Source organism: Sinohyriopsis cumingii, chromosome 4 (genome assembly GCF_028554795.1).
Source record: "Sinohyriopsis cumingii isolate HCF-2022 chromosome 4, ASM2855479v2, whole genome shotgun sequence".
NCBI classification, from domain to species: domain Eukaryota; kingdom Metazoa; phylum Mollusca; class Bivalvia; order Unionida; family Unionidae; genus Sinohyriopsis; species Sinohyriopsis cumingii.
In genome coordinates, this window is record NC_142964.1 from 125,326,304 (window position 1) to 125,346,618 (window position 20,315).

A 20,315-nucleotide genomic window follows, 5' to 3' on the forward strand; every position below is an offset into this window, starting at 1 on the left:
GGCATGATGCTAAATTAGGAACATGTAGTATATTTGATTCCTGTGAATTTAGCATAATGAAAAATTAAGAATGGAGAGTATATTTGATGTGTCTTACAATATCATTCCTTTCTGAAAGTACTTCACAGTATTAATGTGAATCTAGCATGATGAGAAATTAAGAATGGGGAGTATATTCGATGTGTTTTACAATATTATTCCTTTCTGGAACCTACTTTGCAGATCAACCAGATCTGGGCAATATTTTGTAAAAGCATCAAATAAGCACAATAAGAAACACAATACAACACTATTAAGAACAAGCCAAAAGGAAAGTAGGTATGAAATATATTTTAAAAAATTTGTATACAAACATACAGTTGAACAAAATATTACTTATTTAGTAAGATATATCTTTTATTGACAGAATTACATAATTTCCAGGAATATATTTGGTCCATTTATTTTAGCTGACCACCAAAAGGACAAATGTTGTAGCTGTTATGGGATGGAACTATACAACATAAATTGGAGAAAACTTAAAAAGACAGGTGGCTGCTGAGAAGTTTGTATCAACATGGTAGGTTGCACTAAACACAGGTTAAGCAAATACTGAAGTCAAGATTAGATATAAATGACAATTTGCTTTAGCTGTGTTAAATCCTGATATTTAAGACAAGAATATTTAATAATCATTGATCTGTTTGGTCAGCATTTGATAGACTGATTTCTCCAATGAATTTGACCAATGAACTAGAGTACTCCGAGCATCCAAGGTTAATTCCTTTGATTCAGTATCCAGTGAGGATGGGGATGTCAGGATAAATGCCTTATTCTCTGAAAAACACAATCATCATGATTGAAATTAATATATTTCTGCCAGAACAACATCATAATCATTGCCATTATTATACCCTTCCTGTGATAATCCTCCTTGACATTGTAATGACCACCATCATCCTCAACATGCTGTTAATACCATAATTAATTTCTATTCTCATTAGCAAATCTACATTTTTAAATCCAGATAATGACCATAAATACCTGCTTATAAAGACAAGTCCATCTGAAAGCTGCACAGATCTATATCTGCTATTGCATGTGTCTGCAGATCTCGGTCTGTGCAGTTTGTTAGGAGTAATTAGTAGAATAAACAACATCAACCCTGATCTGGAGGTGCAGTATGCTACAGCAAATCAGGTTCATTGTTGTATGCAGTTTGACTCAACTTATAAGTGAATATATATGGTATGTGTTGTGTATTTTATAGTAGCCATTAGCATTCAGCTGAAAATTTTGGCAAGTCAGAATATGACAAACAACTAGAGCTATTAATGATGGGTGCACTGCAAACAGCCCCAATCATCAAACTTTGCTCAATGTAGACTAATTATCTGCCCTTGAATGTTTATAGGTGGTGCCACTGCTACCAGGCCAGCAGCTGATACACACACATTCCAAAGTATGTTTAGGTATTGATCATGCAATCAAAATTGGTTTAATAACGATTCCTCAGTTGAGAGAAAAACTAAGGAAAAGAAATGCTGGATTTCAGGAAGAAACAATTAACTAGTTGAAAGATTTGCATGTAAAATTGCATCTCTTAGTACATGATACACATTGCCATTAATGAAAATCGGAATCCTTATGAAATGGGTCGATTGTTATTGTACAATCCTAATGTGATTCCATAGCTGAGCCCATTGACCATTAAACCACAGACAAGGGACTAATTTGTCAAGATAATGTAACTTTATCTCCATAAAGTGAAATATTACAGATTATAAACATATTTTTACTCTTTTAATGTGTATCATGCTTACTTCAGTCAGACTTCAAAATTACACTCGCTAAATATTTTACATGTAGGTGAAATTGCTCTGGTGGCCTAAGTGTTAAAGCATCTGCCTCGGATGTGGGATGTTGCTGGTTCGAACTCTGGTCAAGTCATACCAAAGATATAAAAATGGTACTAGCAGATGCCTTACTTGGCACTCAGCATTAAGAGGTTAGTGTTAGGATTGGTTAGCCTGGTATCAGAAAAATGTGACTGGGTGGGGCATGATGCCAGATATCTGCCACATGATTCCCCAGACATCACAATAAACTGCCACAATAAAGACATCATTGCAATATGACTGAAAAATTGTTGTTGTTGTTGTTGTGGGGTTTAACGCCATTTTTCAGCACACGATAGGCTATACATGGCAGCCAGTATTAATGGTGGAGGAAGAACCCGGAACACCCCGGAAAGAACCACGGACCCACGAGAAGCTACTGGCAAGCTTTCTCACATGCCCACATTGGCTGAATCTTAGACTCGAACCGCCGCAGACAGAGGTGAGATGGCAGTGATCCGTTGAAAAATTGTTAAAGCTATGTTAAAAAATCTAAATCACACACACAAACATGTAAGTGAATTTATTTTCCCCTCAAGCTTCTTTTTATTTTTTAATATTTATACTGATTTATTAAATTATTTGTCATGTGCAGTGCATGCCAAGCCATTTAACAGCATCATCATCAGCAAGGTGCAGAGCCTGTAGTCCACCAGGGAACCTTGTCAGTGGGCAGTTCACAATGTGTGGCATGGTCTTCAGCTCAACTGAAGAGTCAGTGGCCTGGCACCATCGTACAAGGTTGACTGCACAATGCCTCTGTCCTGTCTGGAAATGGTTCAGCATGGACCACAGATGTCATGAAATGTTGAAGCAAGGAGGGCAGACAGATGGCTCAGCTATGAGGGAGTGGTTTATAACATCTGTTGAAGACCACTCATCACTCCATGCTGCAATGGCTGTTATATCATCTGACAATAGCCCTGACCAGATTGGATGTCTCAAAGACAAGCAGACTGCTGGATGTTAAGTGATGTCCACATACAGTTGAAGTTTCTCACTGGCATAGAATTTAGCCAGCAATTTTGTAGTTGCTTCTTGGCAACTGAGATGTGGAGAAGGAATGCTGCTGAATACCGGCAGCCATAGTAAAGGAGTGTCAAGTAATTTGGTATGGAATAATTGAGCTCAGACAGGAACACAATACCTGGTTGTCGAATAACAGTGGGCCAGTGCTGATTTCCATAGATAGCTATGCTCAAGGCATGGAAAACAAAGGATCCAACTTGCGAACTGAATTCAGCAATGAATCCCAGTTACGTGCCACTACCAAGAGCAGCTCTCAATATACCAGTGTCCTCTGACTTTCAAGCCATTGTACTGACCCTACGAGTTTTACAACTTAACATTGAGGGTCTCTCAGCAGCCAAATAAACCATCACCAGCACTACAGCCCACTGTCATAATGTTGAGCTTCATTTGCCGACTTGGCATCGCTCAGCAACCACCAGTTTCAAGTACACCCTGTTGTCAAACCAAATGTTGTTGCTAGCCATTTACTACAAGTGGCAAAGTCAGATGAAAAAGTTCAAAATATTCCAGTGGCATTTACATCAGAACTCTGCAACAACAAATCAGGCAAAGCAGCAGGATATACTGCCTGAATTTCTGAAGTATCTTGGCCCAAAGGCAAAGGTATGGCTCACTGCTTTATGCACTGCTTTGTTAGGAAAAAGTCCATGCTGACATTGTGGCACAAAGCAAAGATTATTGCGATCCCAAAGCCTGGCAAAGATCCCCACAATGCAGCATGGGAGGACACATCCTGAAGCCAAATTAAAAACCGAAGAGAATGGCCATTAGATTCAGAGAGAAAATTGCCAAGCGAGGCAAAATTTACTTTCAAATTTAACTAGGTACCAGACATAAAGATAGATTTGGCAAGAGTCGACATATGATTTAAAGAAAATTGTTATTATAATTCAGAGAATATATTGTTTGATTGTTATAACCTGTTTTTGTTTGTTTTATTACAACCCTAAAATTTTATACTGAACAAGCTTTTCATGCACTGATTCAAAGTCACTGCAATAATAGTTCCTATTTAAAAAAGGCTAATGTGCATCAATCACTTTACACAATATCATTTAAATGGAGGCATATTTTCTAAGGACAGAACCTAATGACAGCAATTTACGTGTATACATTCTATCATGCAGACTCTGGGTAAGAGGACATGATCTCCTGTAATGCTCATTTGGGGAGGTGGTTGAGAAGAGTCATTAGCTATCCCAAACTGTTTGCTTGCAAAATTTTTGCAGCAAAGTTCTTACAGCACATTTTCAGATTACCTGCAACTGGGTTATGAGTATATACAGTTGATGCTTTCTTGTCTTAACACAATCAGAGTTTGTAAAGTACTTGCAACGTACACAGTTTTCAATAGATGCGAACCCTCAGATTTTGACACGTGAAATTAAAAAATGACCCATTTTTTATGTACAGAAATTCCGACTTGAGCATCTTTTTGATGCATGTAGATTTGGGCTGGAGCATCAATCTTAATTACCCTTGATTCATCTACTGTCGGAGGCACTGACTAACATCTGCTCGAGAACAGATTACACCCTGACAGCCAATAATAATGGAAGATATATATGAACTGGACAGAGCTAATGCTGAGGTACAAATGAATTCAGTTTAATTCTTTTGAGATTACATCTGAAGTTTATGATAAAGGAAGAGGAAACAATTTTGAGACGAATGAACTGCCTTCTGATCACATCAGAATTGGTATGTTTGGACATCAAATTATAATCAACTGGTCAGAACTGGAGCATATGGCGGGTCATGAAGCCACTTGTCAAGGTGCGGACCAACCTGAATAATTTTACTGGAAATTAATTTCCTTCATGTGGTGGAACATTTAAAATTCTGAATCATTTGTGACTTAACAGGATTCAATTCTCATCAAATATCGGCATTTGTTTGATTGAACTTTAAATTATAATCATTTAGACAAAACAGGAGTATATGGCTTCTTGTGAAGCTAGTTTTCAGCAATGGGATTGTTTTATTGGTGAATAATATGCTTCAAATGACAAAATATTTAAAACCTCAAGCATTTTAATTAATGGATCATTCAGAAAAAATTTAATGGACATGACATTCAGTGCATACATCTGAACTTGAAAATCACAATGGCACAAAGAAGTATATTTTCTTTTCTGTCTCAGTCTCAGAAATGACTTGCCAGTGATGAATTTTCTGACCCTCAGACTCCAAAAAACAAGGATAGTGTCAGCTCTGAGGAGGAGGAGAGTCAATCTCCAAAAGATGTTAGAAAATTTAAGAACAACGGGACTAGTGAACATATAATTCTGTGATGCACAACCTTGATATCTGAATAATATATAATCTTCATAGTTGTATGGGTATATGTTTGCATATAATATGATTTGAGCACATCATACTAGATGTTAAGAAGTTGAAAATATAATAGAAAATAGTCCTCTGTTTCATATACAAGATTTACACATTGTTAGAAAGAGAAAGTTTAACACATTCAGATTGTAAAATACTGTACAAGCATTTCTCATTATTCAGCAGAGATGAGAAATCTTAAACATCTTTTGTTTCCACCAATAATGAGGAATCACAGCTATGGGCTCGTGACTGTTCAAAAGAACTGACTCTTGAGATTTCAATTTTGACTCATGAGATCTTAATTTTGACTCTTCAGATTTTGGAGTTTAGGGTCAACTGATTCTTCAGTTTTGAAATCTATCGAGAACCCTGATACAGTTCCAAATCCACAGACTACAGAATATGTGAAGCAAATAACTGCAGTTAAGGTTCAGCAAATCATATTGCAAATCATTTGCAAAGGGCTGGAGAATATTTTTCAATTACCCAGGTCACCAGACTAATATGCATGGCTGTTACTCATTACTAACCTCATATGAGACCTTGATGATATAAATTTGTCAGTCAAGTTTAATCAAACTCCAACAGAAATAGGGCATTAGCAAGCTCAGTGCAAATCACCCCATGAACATGTTTGAATCTTACTCATTACTGAATTCCTCCAAGACTGTGATGGTAAAACCCATATTCAAAATTATCCAATGCAGATGAATCACAAAATTACATCATCCATGGAATACATGCAATTGTTATACATAATTTATCTCAAGTAATTCTTAAATGCATATATTGATTAATTCACAAAATGTAATATATTAATGGTCCATGATTATTTTCCCTTATTTGCCTCCAACTGTGAATGTGTGGATTAATCAGCCTTTTTCAATTCATGGTGTTTGCAGCAGCCTCAAAATCCACAAAACTTTTACTCTAAAACAAAAGGTGAGATCAGAGTAACTCTGCAGGCCCACTTGTATCACCCAGCAGTGAGCACTGACAGTTAGTGTTACTGACCCAGTTTGCAACTAAAATTCATAGTAACCATGCAGGCACATCTGTATTACACTGCAGTGGGCACTGACAGTGTTACTGACCCAGTTCACAACTAAAGTTCATAGTAACCATGCAGGCACATCTATATCACACTGCTGTGGGCATTGATAGTTAGTGTTACCGATCTAGATCACAACCAGATATGAATTAATAGTAACTTTGATGGCACAAATGTATCACCCAGCAGTGGGCATTGACAATTAGTGTAACTGACCCACTTCGCAAAAAAAACTGAAATCATAACTACTGTGCAGGCATACTTGTGCCACTGTACTGTAAACATTAAATGTTTTCATGAACTTGTTCACAAATAACACTGAAAAAAAATCAAAGTGTTTTTGCATGATACCTGTATCACCCAACACTGAGCAATGACATTGAGTGTTCATGACTGGATTCACATATATCTGCAGAGGCATCTTTCCCTCATTTGTGAAGTTGGTCATAATCTTGATGGAGTATTTTCCTGAACGTCCCACAGTGGCTTTGTACACTGCAAACAGAAAAAGTATTTCAAACTAATATCTCACATATCTGTTAATGCAATGTGCTTTTTGATTTGTCAAATGCCACAATGTGTAGCAGTAAAATCATATAATAAATGTGAGAATTACACTTGTGGTTATTTTGTAATGAAATATTAGAAAGTGTGTTAGAATGGGGATTACAGTTTGATGATTTTAATGGTGGTCCTATTGCTGCAAAGGTATGTTGTACCACTTCTACAGAAAATTACTGGTAAAATTTGATTTTGCAATTATTAAATGTCCATTAATATCCTCAGAATCCTGAAATACAAGTTTGTTATCCCATAAAATATGCATTATATTTTTTATTATCTATATGTTTTATGATGACTTAATAGAAAACAATCTAACCTGAATTTTTAGTAAAAAATTATAAGAAATTAAGATCTCCATTTGTTGCCAATATTTACTGATTGTTATGAGTCTATGCTGTTGAAATAAGTAACAGAAAAGAGTGAAGACAACATGCTTTGTAAAATTTAACAAATAATTTATTTCCCAAGAATACAAAGTGAAAAATGAGAAAAATGAACTTAGTTTTACAAATTAAAAATTACAAAACACAAGTCCTATCAATGAAATGTTCTAAATGAATATCAGTTCAAATCCCAATGAAATTCAAGATGGAAGGCAATGACGTGTGCAATAGTCAGAGTTGTACTTATGTGTCAACAGTCTTGTTGAATCACAGAAAATATTATTCCAGTTTTGAATTCTGTATAAATTCCAGTTAATGTCTTTTTCCAAGAATTATGTCAGAGCACCTTTGTATTTCCAGAGAAAATAATTTTAAGAAAATAAAATTTAGCCCAAACTGGTCACAACATAATACAACTTAATGAGTCAGGTGTTAAAGCATGACTGATACAATTTTTATCATAACATCAGTTATACAACTACTTAAGATGCAAAACAGATTCCCACATGGGGTCAAAAGTTCATACTTCTGGAAGAAAAAGAAATTTGTTACCAACTGACACCTTCTTTATATCACATAGTCCAGATATGACCTTGACTCAACTTAATATTTCTCACTCCGAGAAAGATATATAAAAAAAATTAAAAAGTTGTTTACCAAAACTGTCACTGATTTTAATTGTTTACATCAAAAATAATCAAAATAAAAAAAATCAATCCAGTCAAACAGAACTGAACTGAACTTAAATTCTGGACAATGTCAAATCTAGTAAACAATGATACATTACAATAGCATATAATGGAATTTTAAAAAATAAATAAATAATTATACATAACACTTCTCCCCATAAAAGAAAAAGAAAGATTCATATAATAAAGCTTACTTTTTACCATATGTCAGTCATACATGTGGTTTATATAACAAAAAATAACAAGAAAAAAATCTTATAAATGATACAAAATATACATTAATATATTTCTATACACATACAAGTGCATTTGCTATTAAATTTATCTTTTCTCTTGATGTGCCTGATGTAAATATTATATTCCTGTAACAACAAGCTCCACCTTAGTAATTTTTTATTTTTGTTTTTCATCTTGCCAATGAATGTAAGGGGGTTGTGATCACTAAACACAATAATCTGAGAAGGAGCTGAACTAATGCAAACTTCAAAATATTGTAATGCCAATATCAAAGCCAAACATTCCTTCTTGATTGTAGAATAATTTCTCTGGTGCTTATTTAATTTCTTAGAAAAATTGCACACTGGATGATCAGCACCATTTTTATCTTCTTGAATCAATACTGCTCCAACCCCAACATCATTTGCATCAACATATAATTTAAATGATCGATTGAAATTTGGAGCTGTAAGAATTTGTCCACTCTTGATTATGGCCTTTAACTTATCAAAAGCCTCCTGACATTTTTTAGTCCAATGAAACTTGGTTTTCTTGCTTAATAATTTTGTCAGGGTTTCAGCAATTATGGAAAAATTGGAAACAAAATTTCCAATAGTATCCAGCCATACCCAAATATTGCATCAGTTGCGTTTTACTAACATGCACGGGGAATTCAGAAATAGCTTTAACTCTATCATCTTTAGGTTTAACTTGACATGTCCCACAATATGTCCTAGAAATGTTGCACAAGCACAGCAAAACTTACTTTCGATTAAATTAATTGTCAAACTTGTATCAGTGAGTCTGTCAAAGAACTTTCAAATTGTTAATAAATGTTCTTTTCATGTGTCATTGTAGATGATATCACTGATGTAAGCATCACAATTATCTAGACCAGAGGTAATCATGTTCATTAAATGTTGAAAAGTACTTGGCGAACCTTTCATCCCAAACGGCACCACTTTGTATTGATAAAGTACATCTGGAGTCACAAATGCCTAAATTTCCTTTGCCCTTTCTGTCAGTAGAATTTGCCAAAATCATTTCAGAAGGTTAAATTTTGTGACATACTTTGCATTTCCGATTTTATCAATGCAATCATCGATTCTATGTAACGGAAATGCTTCGGTGTTAGTCACACTGTTCACCTTTCTATAATCAGTGCACATGCGAAAAGTATTATCTGGTTTCAGAACAAGTATATATGGTAAACTCCAGTCACTTTTACTGAGCTCTATGAAATAATTTTCCAGCAAATACTGAATTTCTTTTTTCAAGTATTCCTGCTTGAGAGGGTTCATCCAATATGGTTGTTGTTTTACAGGTATGGAATTTAAAATTTCAACGTCAAGGTAAATTTTGTTTGTTCTTGTAGGTACATCTGGAAAAAAGTGCTCATAGTCAAGTAATAACTGTTTAAGTTCATTCCTTTATTCTTGTTGCAAATGTGAAAGTTTCTGGTCCAGATTATTCATAATTTCTGAATTCCAAAGATTTGTTACTCTAAAATCAATAGAGTCTGATTGCATTCCTTCACTTAAATCCTCACCGAGTGGGACAGATACAACTAAATTAATTGCATGATTAACCTGGCTATCTCTCTCGACATACTGGTACTCCTTTAAATTCATTTACAAACCAGGAGTACTATTATTATAACTGAACTCGTTCATTTTCTTCTTAACTTTGTAAGGGCTGTAATACCTAATCTGAAGAAACTTTTGAAGAATGAACAAGAGAGACAGAACTCCATCACCATACTCAAAAGTTCTCTTGACTGTAGTTCTGTCAAACCATAATTTCACTTCTGACTTGAATTGCTGGATACCAAATTCAAGCATAACTTGCTGGATTTGACCCTTAATCAGACTGGACAGATTTGGGAAGGCCAAATTGAGTAAAAAAATCTTTATCAAAGCTTTTACTGTTGTTTTAGTTTTAATATTCCTCAGAAGAATTGCCTCTGGGAATTTTGTTGATACACACATTATGGTCAACAAGAATTGGTAACCTGACTTGGTCTTAGGTAAGGGACCAACACAGTCAACCATTATTCTGCTAAATGGTTCATCAAATGCAGGAATAGGTTTTAGATGCACCTTTGGTATCTTCTGATTGGGTTTTCCTACCATTTGGCAAGTATGACAAGATCTGCAGTATTTACAAACATTACTTTTAATTTTTGGCCAATAGAAGTGAGTCAAGATCTTGTAATAATTATTATTAATCCTTAAATGACCAGCCAAAGGAGTTTCATGGGCCAAACTAAGAATTACCTGTCTGTACTATTTTGGAACTCAAATTTGATTGTTCACTGACCACTCGTACCAGCAGGTGCCTCGGATGGTCTCCACTTTCTCATAAAAATCCCATTTTTAATGAAATAACAAACAGGTACTTCAGTGGCTTCAGTTGCACTCTAGGCCCTGTGAAAAAAAACAGGAGATCTCTGGATCTTACTCTTGTTCGACGACAAGTGATTGTCATTTGTCACCCTGATTAGAATAAAGAGAATGAGTAGTTAAAAGAGGATCACTGTGATCAATACCTTTTGATTGATCCCAACAAGGAGTAAAAGTGACCTCATCAAAAGCCTGACCAATACATGTGTCAGCTAAAGGAATACTTTCCTGATCAACATTATTCTCAAGAACTTTCTTTGCCAATGCTCTGGTAACTGCACAAGCTGGGTATAAATCAGGGAATCCTTTTTAAATAGGATCAACTTTATGATCCAAACAAGGCTTGTCAGTTACAAGTGATTAACCACAACCTTGTCTACAGCTAGGTCATTGTCTAGTAATAAATTAATGCCCTCAACGGTAAAGAAGACACTGTTCCAACTGTCAAGGGTCTTGAGACTAAGTCTGATGACAAATTTACACAATGGAGAGGAACATTAACAAAGCCACATTCTACTCCCTGAATAAGAACATTAAAAGAAGGCTTCTCCGATAGAAAAAGTACCTGATAATAAAGACTCTGAGAATCTCCTGTGTCCCTTACAATTTTAAATAGGGATGGGATTGGCTGAATCACCCAAGAGTAATATAGAACCCTTCAACATGAATGATTCCACAATTCTCCATAATAAAATCAGACTGGGGTTTATTAGACCCAACAAATGTATTGCTTTCAAAGCATGACTGTTACCATGACCTCGTAGAATAAGAGAATCTGGAATAGGTCTGTCTTGATTCTGATGCTTATTTTTCAATTTGTAGCAATGATAAATAATGTGTCCTTTCTTCTTACAACAGGTACACGTAGGAAGAGATAAGGATTTCTCATCATTCTTATCAGAAACTTGATTTCTAAAAGTTGTGCCACATTGAAATTTAGAAGGGCTCATATTAGGCTGAAATACCTTTTTACCAGAAGATTGCTGAGTGGAAGACCTGCTTACAAAAGAAACTTTATTAGCTAAGGAATACTCGTCGACCGTAGAAGCAGCATTTTCCAAGGTTTCGTATAAATAAATCATAATGTCACTATGGACACAATTCTTGAACTCTTCAAGTAATATGAGTTGTCTTAGATTTTCATAATCTTATTAACTTTTTTAAAGGAGCACCACCTATAAAATTGTTATGCTTTTTCGCCATGCAAATTTGACATAGGTCTGGTCAGTTGATTTTCTAGAATTCCTAAAACCTTGCTGATAAGCCTCTGGTACCAACTCAACCCTTTAAGATATAGTCCTAAACCACATCAAAATCAGCCCTGAGCTCTAGTGACAGTGAAATGTAAATATCATGGGCTTTACCAGTAAGTAAACACTGTAATAATTGAGTCCAGTACTCTATTTGGTACTTCAAAATTTCAGCATCTTTCTAAAAACGAGCAAAATACTGATCTACTTCTCTTTCCAGAAAATGGGGTAGTACTTGATATTTTTGGAAACATCAAAAGTGGAGTAGTGTTTTCCATTTGCCACCTCTAATTCTTTTAACCTAATTTGAAATTCCCTTTCTTCCTTTTGTCTTTGCATTAGTGTACCTTCTTTTTCTTTCTCAAATTGAATTTGTCTTACTTCCCTCTCTCTTTTCTTTTTCTCTGATTGTAACTACATTTGTTTCTCTCTCTTCTTTCTCCAATTGCAATTATTTCTCTTCTTTCTGTAACTGCATTTATTCTTCCAACAACTGCATATGTTTCTCCTCTTTTTCCAATTGCAACTGCATTTGTCTCTCTCTCCTCCTTATCTAATTTCATTTGCATCTGTTTCGCCTCTTGTTCCTATTACGTTTTTTTTCTCCTCTTTTTCTTACTTAAGTTCAAGCTTTCTTTACTCTAATTCCATCTTGTATTTTAATTTAAATTCACTTACTTTTTTGTTAGCATCTGATACAGACTTACTGATCAAAACCAAAGCACTTTTATCCAAAACATTCTTCTCCACCAACATTGGACCAAAATATGTTATTTCTTGCTTTGTTAAATAAACTTTTTTCCTCAGAAAAATCATATTTTGTGGCAAGTTGAAGCAATTCATGTTTTTTCAAACAGTCCAACTGCTCCTGGATAGCATTTGAAAGAAAGATCTTCACTTTTGATGACATTGTAAAAAAAACAAGCCTGATGATTTCACTTAAAGATTTCTAAACTGTGAAATAATGCTTGGGATTTAAAAAATTCTGAAACTAGGGAAAGGTAAATTTTTTAAAACAAAGTTTTGTGAAATATTTTAGCCAAAATTCTTATCCCAAGGACAAGTGCCCAATTTTCTGTTATGAGTCTATGTACTTAAAATTAGTAACAGAAAAGAGTGAATACAATAAGCTTTGTAAAATTAAATAATTTATTTCCCTAGAACACAAAGTGAAAAATGAGAAAAATGAACTTATGGTTTTATGAATTAAATCCAAAAATGATCCAAGAATTGAAAAACAAGCTCTATCAATGAAAAGTTCTAAGTGAATCTCAGTTCAGATTCCAATGAAATTCAAGATGGAAGGCGATGACATGTGTAATAGTTAGTGCTGTACTGATGTGTCAAGTCTCTTGTTGAATTACAGAAAACCTAAATTACAAACACACACAGAAAATATTAATCTAGTTTTGAATTCTGTATAAATTCTAGTTAATGTCTTTGTCCAAGTGATATATTTTTTATCATAACATCAGTTATACAACTACTTAAGATGCAAAACAAATTCCCACATGGGGTCAAAAGTTCATCCTTTTTAAAAATAATAGAAGTTTGTTACCAATTATGGTTGTGGAGATGTTCTGTCACAAGTCCATAACAAGTAACTGATATAAATCCTAATGTACAGAGATTGTTCTTATGGCTCCCTCATAAGATGTAAAGTCTCTAACAAGTAATTACTATGACTACTCATGTACAAATAGTTTCTATGGAGCATCTAATGGAATTTTTAATTTCTTTTTTACAACTAAGAAACAATTAAATATACATAACACTGATGAAAGTAATTATTTCATTATATTTAAATATTGTTTAATCCAGCTGCACAGACCATGCTATTTCCAAAAACTGCCGGTATCATTCTTCACAGGCACTGACCCATATTGGTGAGCACTGACAAAAATATTTGTAATTTTTGGTACAAAGGCAACAAGAAAAATGACACAGTTAAATCAGAGATAATCTTATCCACATATTGGGTATAACTGAAAAGATTTGTGAGCAATGATTCAACCTTTGGTGTCCAAGAATGGTTTGTGGGATGCTGAACAGCAACTGCTGATTTGAACTTAATATGAATATTAATGGAAACCTGGAGTTTGGGTTTGAATAATGGGAATAATTTTTGCTTAGAAGTTTTATCTTTACATGTTAAACATTGCAAGATTTATTTGCCAATTTATAAGTTTAAAACTGAATGGTTCAGAGGTTCATTGTTAAATGTGGAGCAATTTCAATTATGGCTGTGGAGATGTTCTGTCACAAGTCTGTAACAAGTAACTGATATAACTGCTCATGTACAGGTATTGTTCTTATGGCTCCCTCATAAGATGTAAAGTCTCTAACAAGTAATTACTATGACTACTCATGTACAAATAGTTTCTATGGAGCTCTCTCATCAGATGTGAAGTCCCTAACAAGTAATTACTATAACTACTCATGTACAAATAGTTTCTATGGAGCTCTCTCATAAGATGTGTAAGATGTGAAGTCCCTAACAATTAACTGATATAACTACTCATGTACAAATAGTTTCCATGGAGCTCTCTCATCAGGTGTGAAGTCCCTAACAAGTAATTGCTATGACTACTCATGTACAAATAGTTTCCATGGAGCTCTCTCATCAGGTGTGAAGTCCCTAACAAGTAATTGCTATAACTACTCATGTACAAATAGTTTCCATGGAGCTCCCTCATCATGTGTGAAGTCCCTAACAAGTAATTGCTATAACTACTCATGTACAAATAGTTTCCATGGAGCTCCCTCATCATGTGTGAAGTCCCTAACAAGTAACTGTCATAAAGCTTATGTTCAGATATTGTTTCCATGGTGCTCCCTCATCATGTGTGAAGCACCTAACAAGAACATGCTATAGTTGCTCATGTACAAATATTGTTCCCATGGTGTTCTCTCTTTATAGAGAAATCCATGATATAAATGAGGCTACCTCATGATAAGGAATGGTCAAACAAGCTGTGTTATAAAGTGTAATGGAATTCATGTCCAGGTTTTAAAAGGAATAGACATACTGAGGTGCACTGTGAGTATAGTAGAATACTGTATTAGTATGACAAATAGTTATCTCACCTGCTTCTGCCTGACACACCATCTTCTTGAAGTCTTCACTGTTGACATCAATCACTTCAGTACAAACAGGACAATTCTAAAACATACAAAACACAAATGCATGATTTTATTAACAAAGAAAAGATAAATCTGAACTTATAAAAAATGGCATTCCAACAAAAAATAGCCCAAAAATTACAAACACAAGAAAGCAAACTATACACCTACAGACAAACAAAACAAATGTATGCATAAATACACACATTCAGATAAAAAGCACACATTAGTGAGATAAATAACAGTTGCAATTGTTTAAGTATTTAACAATCTTATGTTTTAAATGAGGTAGTGCTTTTACTTTAGTTTTGAATAATAAAAACAATTTTGAATTAGGCAGACAGAGAGAGAATTTGTATACATTAAATTAAAAAAACTTTTGAAAAAAATAGCAGTAAATCCAAATAAATGGCCAATTCTGCCTAATTTTATTGAGACATATGACCAGTATTTCCAGGAGTTAAAGACAAGAGTTACCATCATTACTTTAGTTATTACTCATTAATAATTGTTTGTCTTCTCAACTGCAATACTGATGACACCAACTTTATGGCTGTGGAATTTAAATAATTATTACAAGTTACTGTTGCTAATATAAGCTATTCTTTGGAAATTAGAATTTTTTCTGTTCTATGTAGTTTATAATCAATATTTTAAACACTGTATCTTTTAACGTCATAAAGTCAACATGTTATTGACAGCTGCTTGCTGAATCAAACTCTGCAGGTAAAAGAATCCTGACATTACATGTCTAATTTATGTTTTGTAAAGTCATTCTCTTAAAGACTTTTTCACTTGTTATAACCACCATTCCAATGCATACCAAATCTGGTCCTGGTGTGGATCCTGAATCTGCAGCTGAAAAATAAAACAATGTACAAGTCCTGATTACTTAACATAACTAATATCAAAACAGTGCATGATGGACAAGTCCTGATTACTTAACATAACTGATATCAAAACAGTACATGATGGACAAGTCCTGATTACTTAACACAACTGATAACACTGGTCAACAGTGAAATCATTACTGACTTGAAAAGGCCCTAATCTGTAGTATTTTGGTGTGCCGAACACGAATATAACCGTGAAAAATTTGTATTGGCTCTCGTTTTGAAGATATTCATATACCTCATTTTCTATGTTTCACTGTGTAAATTTCTCCAGTAGGACTGCAGCAACATCCGGAATAATGATGTAACATTGCATAATACCATCATGCTCACATCATCCACAGTTGATTGCATCATTTTCTGATGCAATGCAATACTAATGCCATGCGGCTGCTGAAGTAAGTTGACGTCAGCAGTGTACTATACATGTGTAGGCCTATTGTACTAATGCCAGGCGGCTGCTGAAGCTGACGTAAGCAGTGTACTATATAAAGCCCAATCAGATAGGTTCAGCATTTAAAATATTTTAGACGTTGTGCGAGACAGTTCAAGCTACTGTTACATAAAACTTATTATTTTATCCATTTACGTACAATAAAGAACAGTAATGCCTCGAAAGTGTGTTAATACCGCGGACAATTTTTGCTATATTTGTGGGGAAGTGACATTTGCCAACCAGAAGAAAAGTATCAATTCTCAAGTGAAGAAGGCATATCATCTTTACTTCGGATGCAAGGTTGGTGACCAAGACAAGCCTTGGGCTCCGCATATATGCTGTGCTACATGTACAACACAGCTTTCACAGTGGTTGAATTGCAAAAGGTCATCAATGCCGTTTGCAGTCCCAATGGTGTGGAGAGAGCCAAGCAACCACCTAAATGACTGTTACTTCTGCTTGGTTCCTCCTCTTTCCGGCGGAATAACGAAGCGAAAGAAGTCGAGAATAGTCTACCCAAACATTCCGTCTGCATTGAGACCAGTTCCACATGGTGAGGGACTTCCTATTCCAGAACCTCCAGCAGAATATTCTCTTGATTCATCTGACGAAGACAAAGGTGAGTCGACCTGTTCTTCTCCTGGTCCATCAGCATGCAGTGATCCAGATTTTCACTGTGGTGCATCATCAACCCCACACAGAATAACACAGGAAGAACTAAATGACCTGATTCGTGATTTGGACTTATCAAAGAACAAGGCAGAATTGCTAGGATCAAGACTCCAACAATGGAATCTTCTAGAAGAAGCAATTGGAGCCTTTCTTCAGAAAGGAAAGTAATCTGATATTCTGTTCCGATATTGAGGGCCTCATGAATGCTTTAAAAATCACTCATGACCCACAAGAATGGAGACTATTTGTGGACTCTTCGAAACTGAGTCTCAAGGCTGTGCTTTTGCACAATGGAAACATTCTTCCATCTATTCCAGTAGCGTATGCTGTCCACATGAAAGAGACATACGATAACTTAAGGCAGTTACTGAATTCCATTGAGTATAACAAGTACAGCTGGCACCTCTGTGGTGATTTGAAGGTAGTTGCCCTTTTAATGGGACTGCAGCAAGGATATACAAAATACATGTGTTTCTTATGCGAGTGGGATAGCCGAGCAAGGGAAATGCACTACATGAGGAAGGAATGGACTCACAGGCAGAATGTAGCCATTGGAGAGAAGAATATCCAACACCCAGCTCTGGTTGAGGCTCAGAAAATCTTGCTACCACCCCTTCACATCAAACTAGGTTTGATGAAGAACTTCGTGAAAGCCATTGACCGGACTTTGCCAGCATTCCGATACCTGCATGAAAAATTCCCTCGACTCAGCGAAGCAAAGATTAAAGAGGGAATTTTTGTGGGTCCTCAGATTCGAGAGCTTTTCAAAGATGACCGGTTCAACAACTTGCTGGAAGGTGACGCGAAACAAGCATGGAATGCTTTTTGCCTAGTTTCTACAAACTTCCTCGGAAATGTTAGGGCAGAAAACTATAAGGAACTAGTAGAAGACATGTTGATGAAGTATAAGAAACTTGGCTGCAATATGTCTCTAAAGATTCACTTCCTTCATTCCCATTTGGATTTCTTTCCTAGCAACTGTGGTATTGTTAGTGATGAACACGGCGAACGTTTTCATCAAGATATCGCAACAATGGAACAAAGATACCAGGGAAAATGGTCCACTACAATGCTGGCTGACTACTGCTGGACACTCCTCAGAGATGCTCCCGAACAGCTGTACAAGAGACAGGCGAAGAAATCTAAGATGTAGTCAATGACTTGATTTTTTATAGGTAGGCTATTACAGTTGACCTTTTACTATTGGAATGCATTTCGTTATGTAAACATTAATTTCTTGCAGATTACAAAAAAACTAGAGCCAATTTTGCAATTTGACTGTCATATTCGTGTTCAGCACATAAAAATTGATAAGAATTGACTAATTTTATTTCAGTAACATGACTTTTGTAAAAATTTGTTGTCCAGTGTAATCAAAACAGTGCATGATGGACAAGTCCTGATTACTTAACATAACTGATAACGAAACAGTGCATGATGGACAAATCCTGATGAAAATATTAAAAACCTTGTTGTCACTACTCTTTTTGAGTGGAAATTTAAATCAATATGACACATGTATCTAGTTGGTCCTAGCTGAAAATGGTGCTGATCTGACATCCAATATGGTTGCCAAGGTAACCATCTTGGAAATCTTCTTATTGCTATTGTTCAACAGAAATTCATATTGATATATGGCTTTGACTGGAAGACTTCTTAATATGTATGGTTGGTCAAAAATAAAATCTGTGTGATCTGACCACCAATATCATTTTCACAGTGACCATCTTAAAAAACTTGTTACTGCTACTCCTAGATGGATGGTCATTATCAACCTAGTGATTTCACCAAAAATGTATTGTTTGGCTGAAATGAAAATAGTGCAGATCTGACAGCCACCATGACAGTCCTCTTGAAAATCTTATTGCTATTCCTCCTTAACAGAAAGTCATATCAGAATTAGCTTTTCACCAGAAGACTTCATAAGATAACTAGTTCTTAACTAAAATCGTGCTGATCTGACCTCCAATATCATCTCCATGGTAACCATTTTGAAACTTTATGGCTACCATGGCAACCACAATGAAAATCTTGTTATCACTCCTTCAGCTGAATAGATGAGTCATATTTACATTGGCTCTTCACCAAAAATCTTCAAGTGATGTCTAGTAGGTTCTAAATAAAATTTGTACCAGTTCTACACCTAATATGGGTGCCACATCAACTTATTTGAAAATCATGTTATTTCTGATAAATATCAGAGATGGATTCAGCACTCAGCAGTCAAAAAGAGTCTTATCTTAAATACCAGAAACTATTTTTGGTCATTAGAGGATCAGTCTGTTTCAGAGAAGAATCTATAAAAGATTTTATTGTAATTTTTAGTAACATGAGCTATATTTGATATCGGATTAGCATCATATGTACAATTTACAAATCCTTCATGCCAGATTGCTTTCTGTGCAATCTGTCCAAATCTTGTTCAGTAATTTTCAGGATTTTCTATTTTTAGTAATGGTGGTGAATCAGCATCAGATATAAATTTAAAAGCTTTTAACCAGGTTTTCAATTAAATTTGGTCAATTTTTACTCAGCAGTTTCTGAGGAGTTTTTATTTATCCTATTTTTAGTAATTAATGGTGGCCATATTTGATGGTGGTTTGGCATTTGCATAAATCTGAAAGCACTTTCAGCCAAGATGCTTTCTATAAAGTTTGATAAAATTCTGTCAGAAGGCTTTTTAATCTTTGTCAATTTTCTAGTAGTATTTCGGTTTTTACTGCAAATTGGCAACCAGTGACTAAGTCAATAGAATATGCAGTTTATAACAGTAATGGAGAGAAGAAAAAAAAGGTTAGGACAAAGTCATTGAAAGCTTTTTAAAGCAAATACATTTTGTTGATGCTGGCCAGAAAATATTTTCCCATATTAATCCAGAAATACTCAGGTTAAGTACACAAGTATTGAATTAAAGATCTGTGTGAACATTTATACAGTATATCATTTTAAAAAAAGAAGAAAAAATTCACCTTTATTTAAATTTCACTAATATTGTGAGAAGTTTGTATGATAAAGTTTCATGAACATTTTATGAATATAATGATATAGATATTTAATATACATTTTTTTAAGAAATACCATGGTATTGCATCAAAGTACTTGAATTGTTCATGAACCATTAGTTCATGACATTTCAGGAACTTCAAAGATATTATAATAGTTCATAAAAATTCATCAGTGTGTTCATGAACTTCAAGTACATGATTCATCAAAATTCTTGAAGTTCATGAACTTAGTTGAGGAACTTTCATGAACACTTCATGATTGTTCATCAAGTCATGAATTTTATTTCGTAGGGGCATGACAGTGATGGTGCCTGCTACTTGGATACATGGTCTCAAACTTTCACAAGCAATGGATATATATATATATATATATATATATATATATATA

General features: G+C 34.8%; 1 protein-coding gene across 1 annotated transcript in view; it reads right to left on the reverse strand.

Moving 5' to 3' along the window:
• Positions 1 to 310: 310 nt before the first annotated feature.
• LOC149802047 (alpha-1-inhibitor 3-like) overlaps positions 311 to 20,315 on the reverse strand; it is a 216,046-nt gene continuing 196,041 nt past the window's right edge. Inside the window, exons 37-40 of the mRNA XM_089956451.1 lie at positions 15,745 to 15,779; positions 14,886 to 14,961; positions 6,646 to 6,789; positions 311 to 816 (exon numbers count right to left, since the gene is read on the reverse strand). Of these exons, the coding sequence (XP_089812577.1) occupies positions 665 to 816; positions 6,646 to 6,789; positions 14,886 to 14,961; positions 15,745 to 15,779 (407 nt within the window). The 3' untranslated portion in view covers positions 311 to 664. The remainder of the gene's footprint in view (positions 817 to 6,645; positions 6,790 to 14,885; positions 14,962 to 15,744; positions 15,780 to 20,315) is intronic.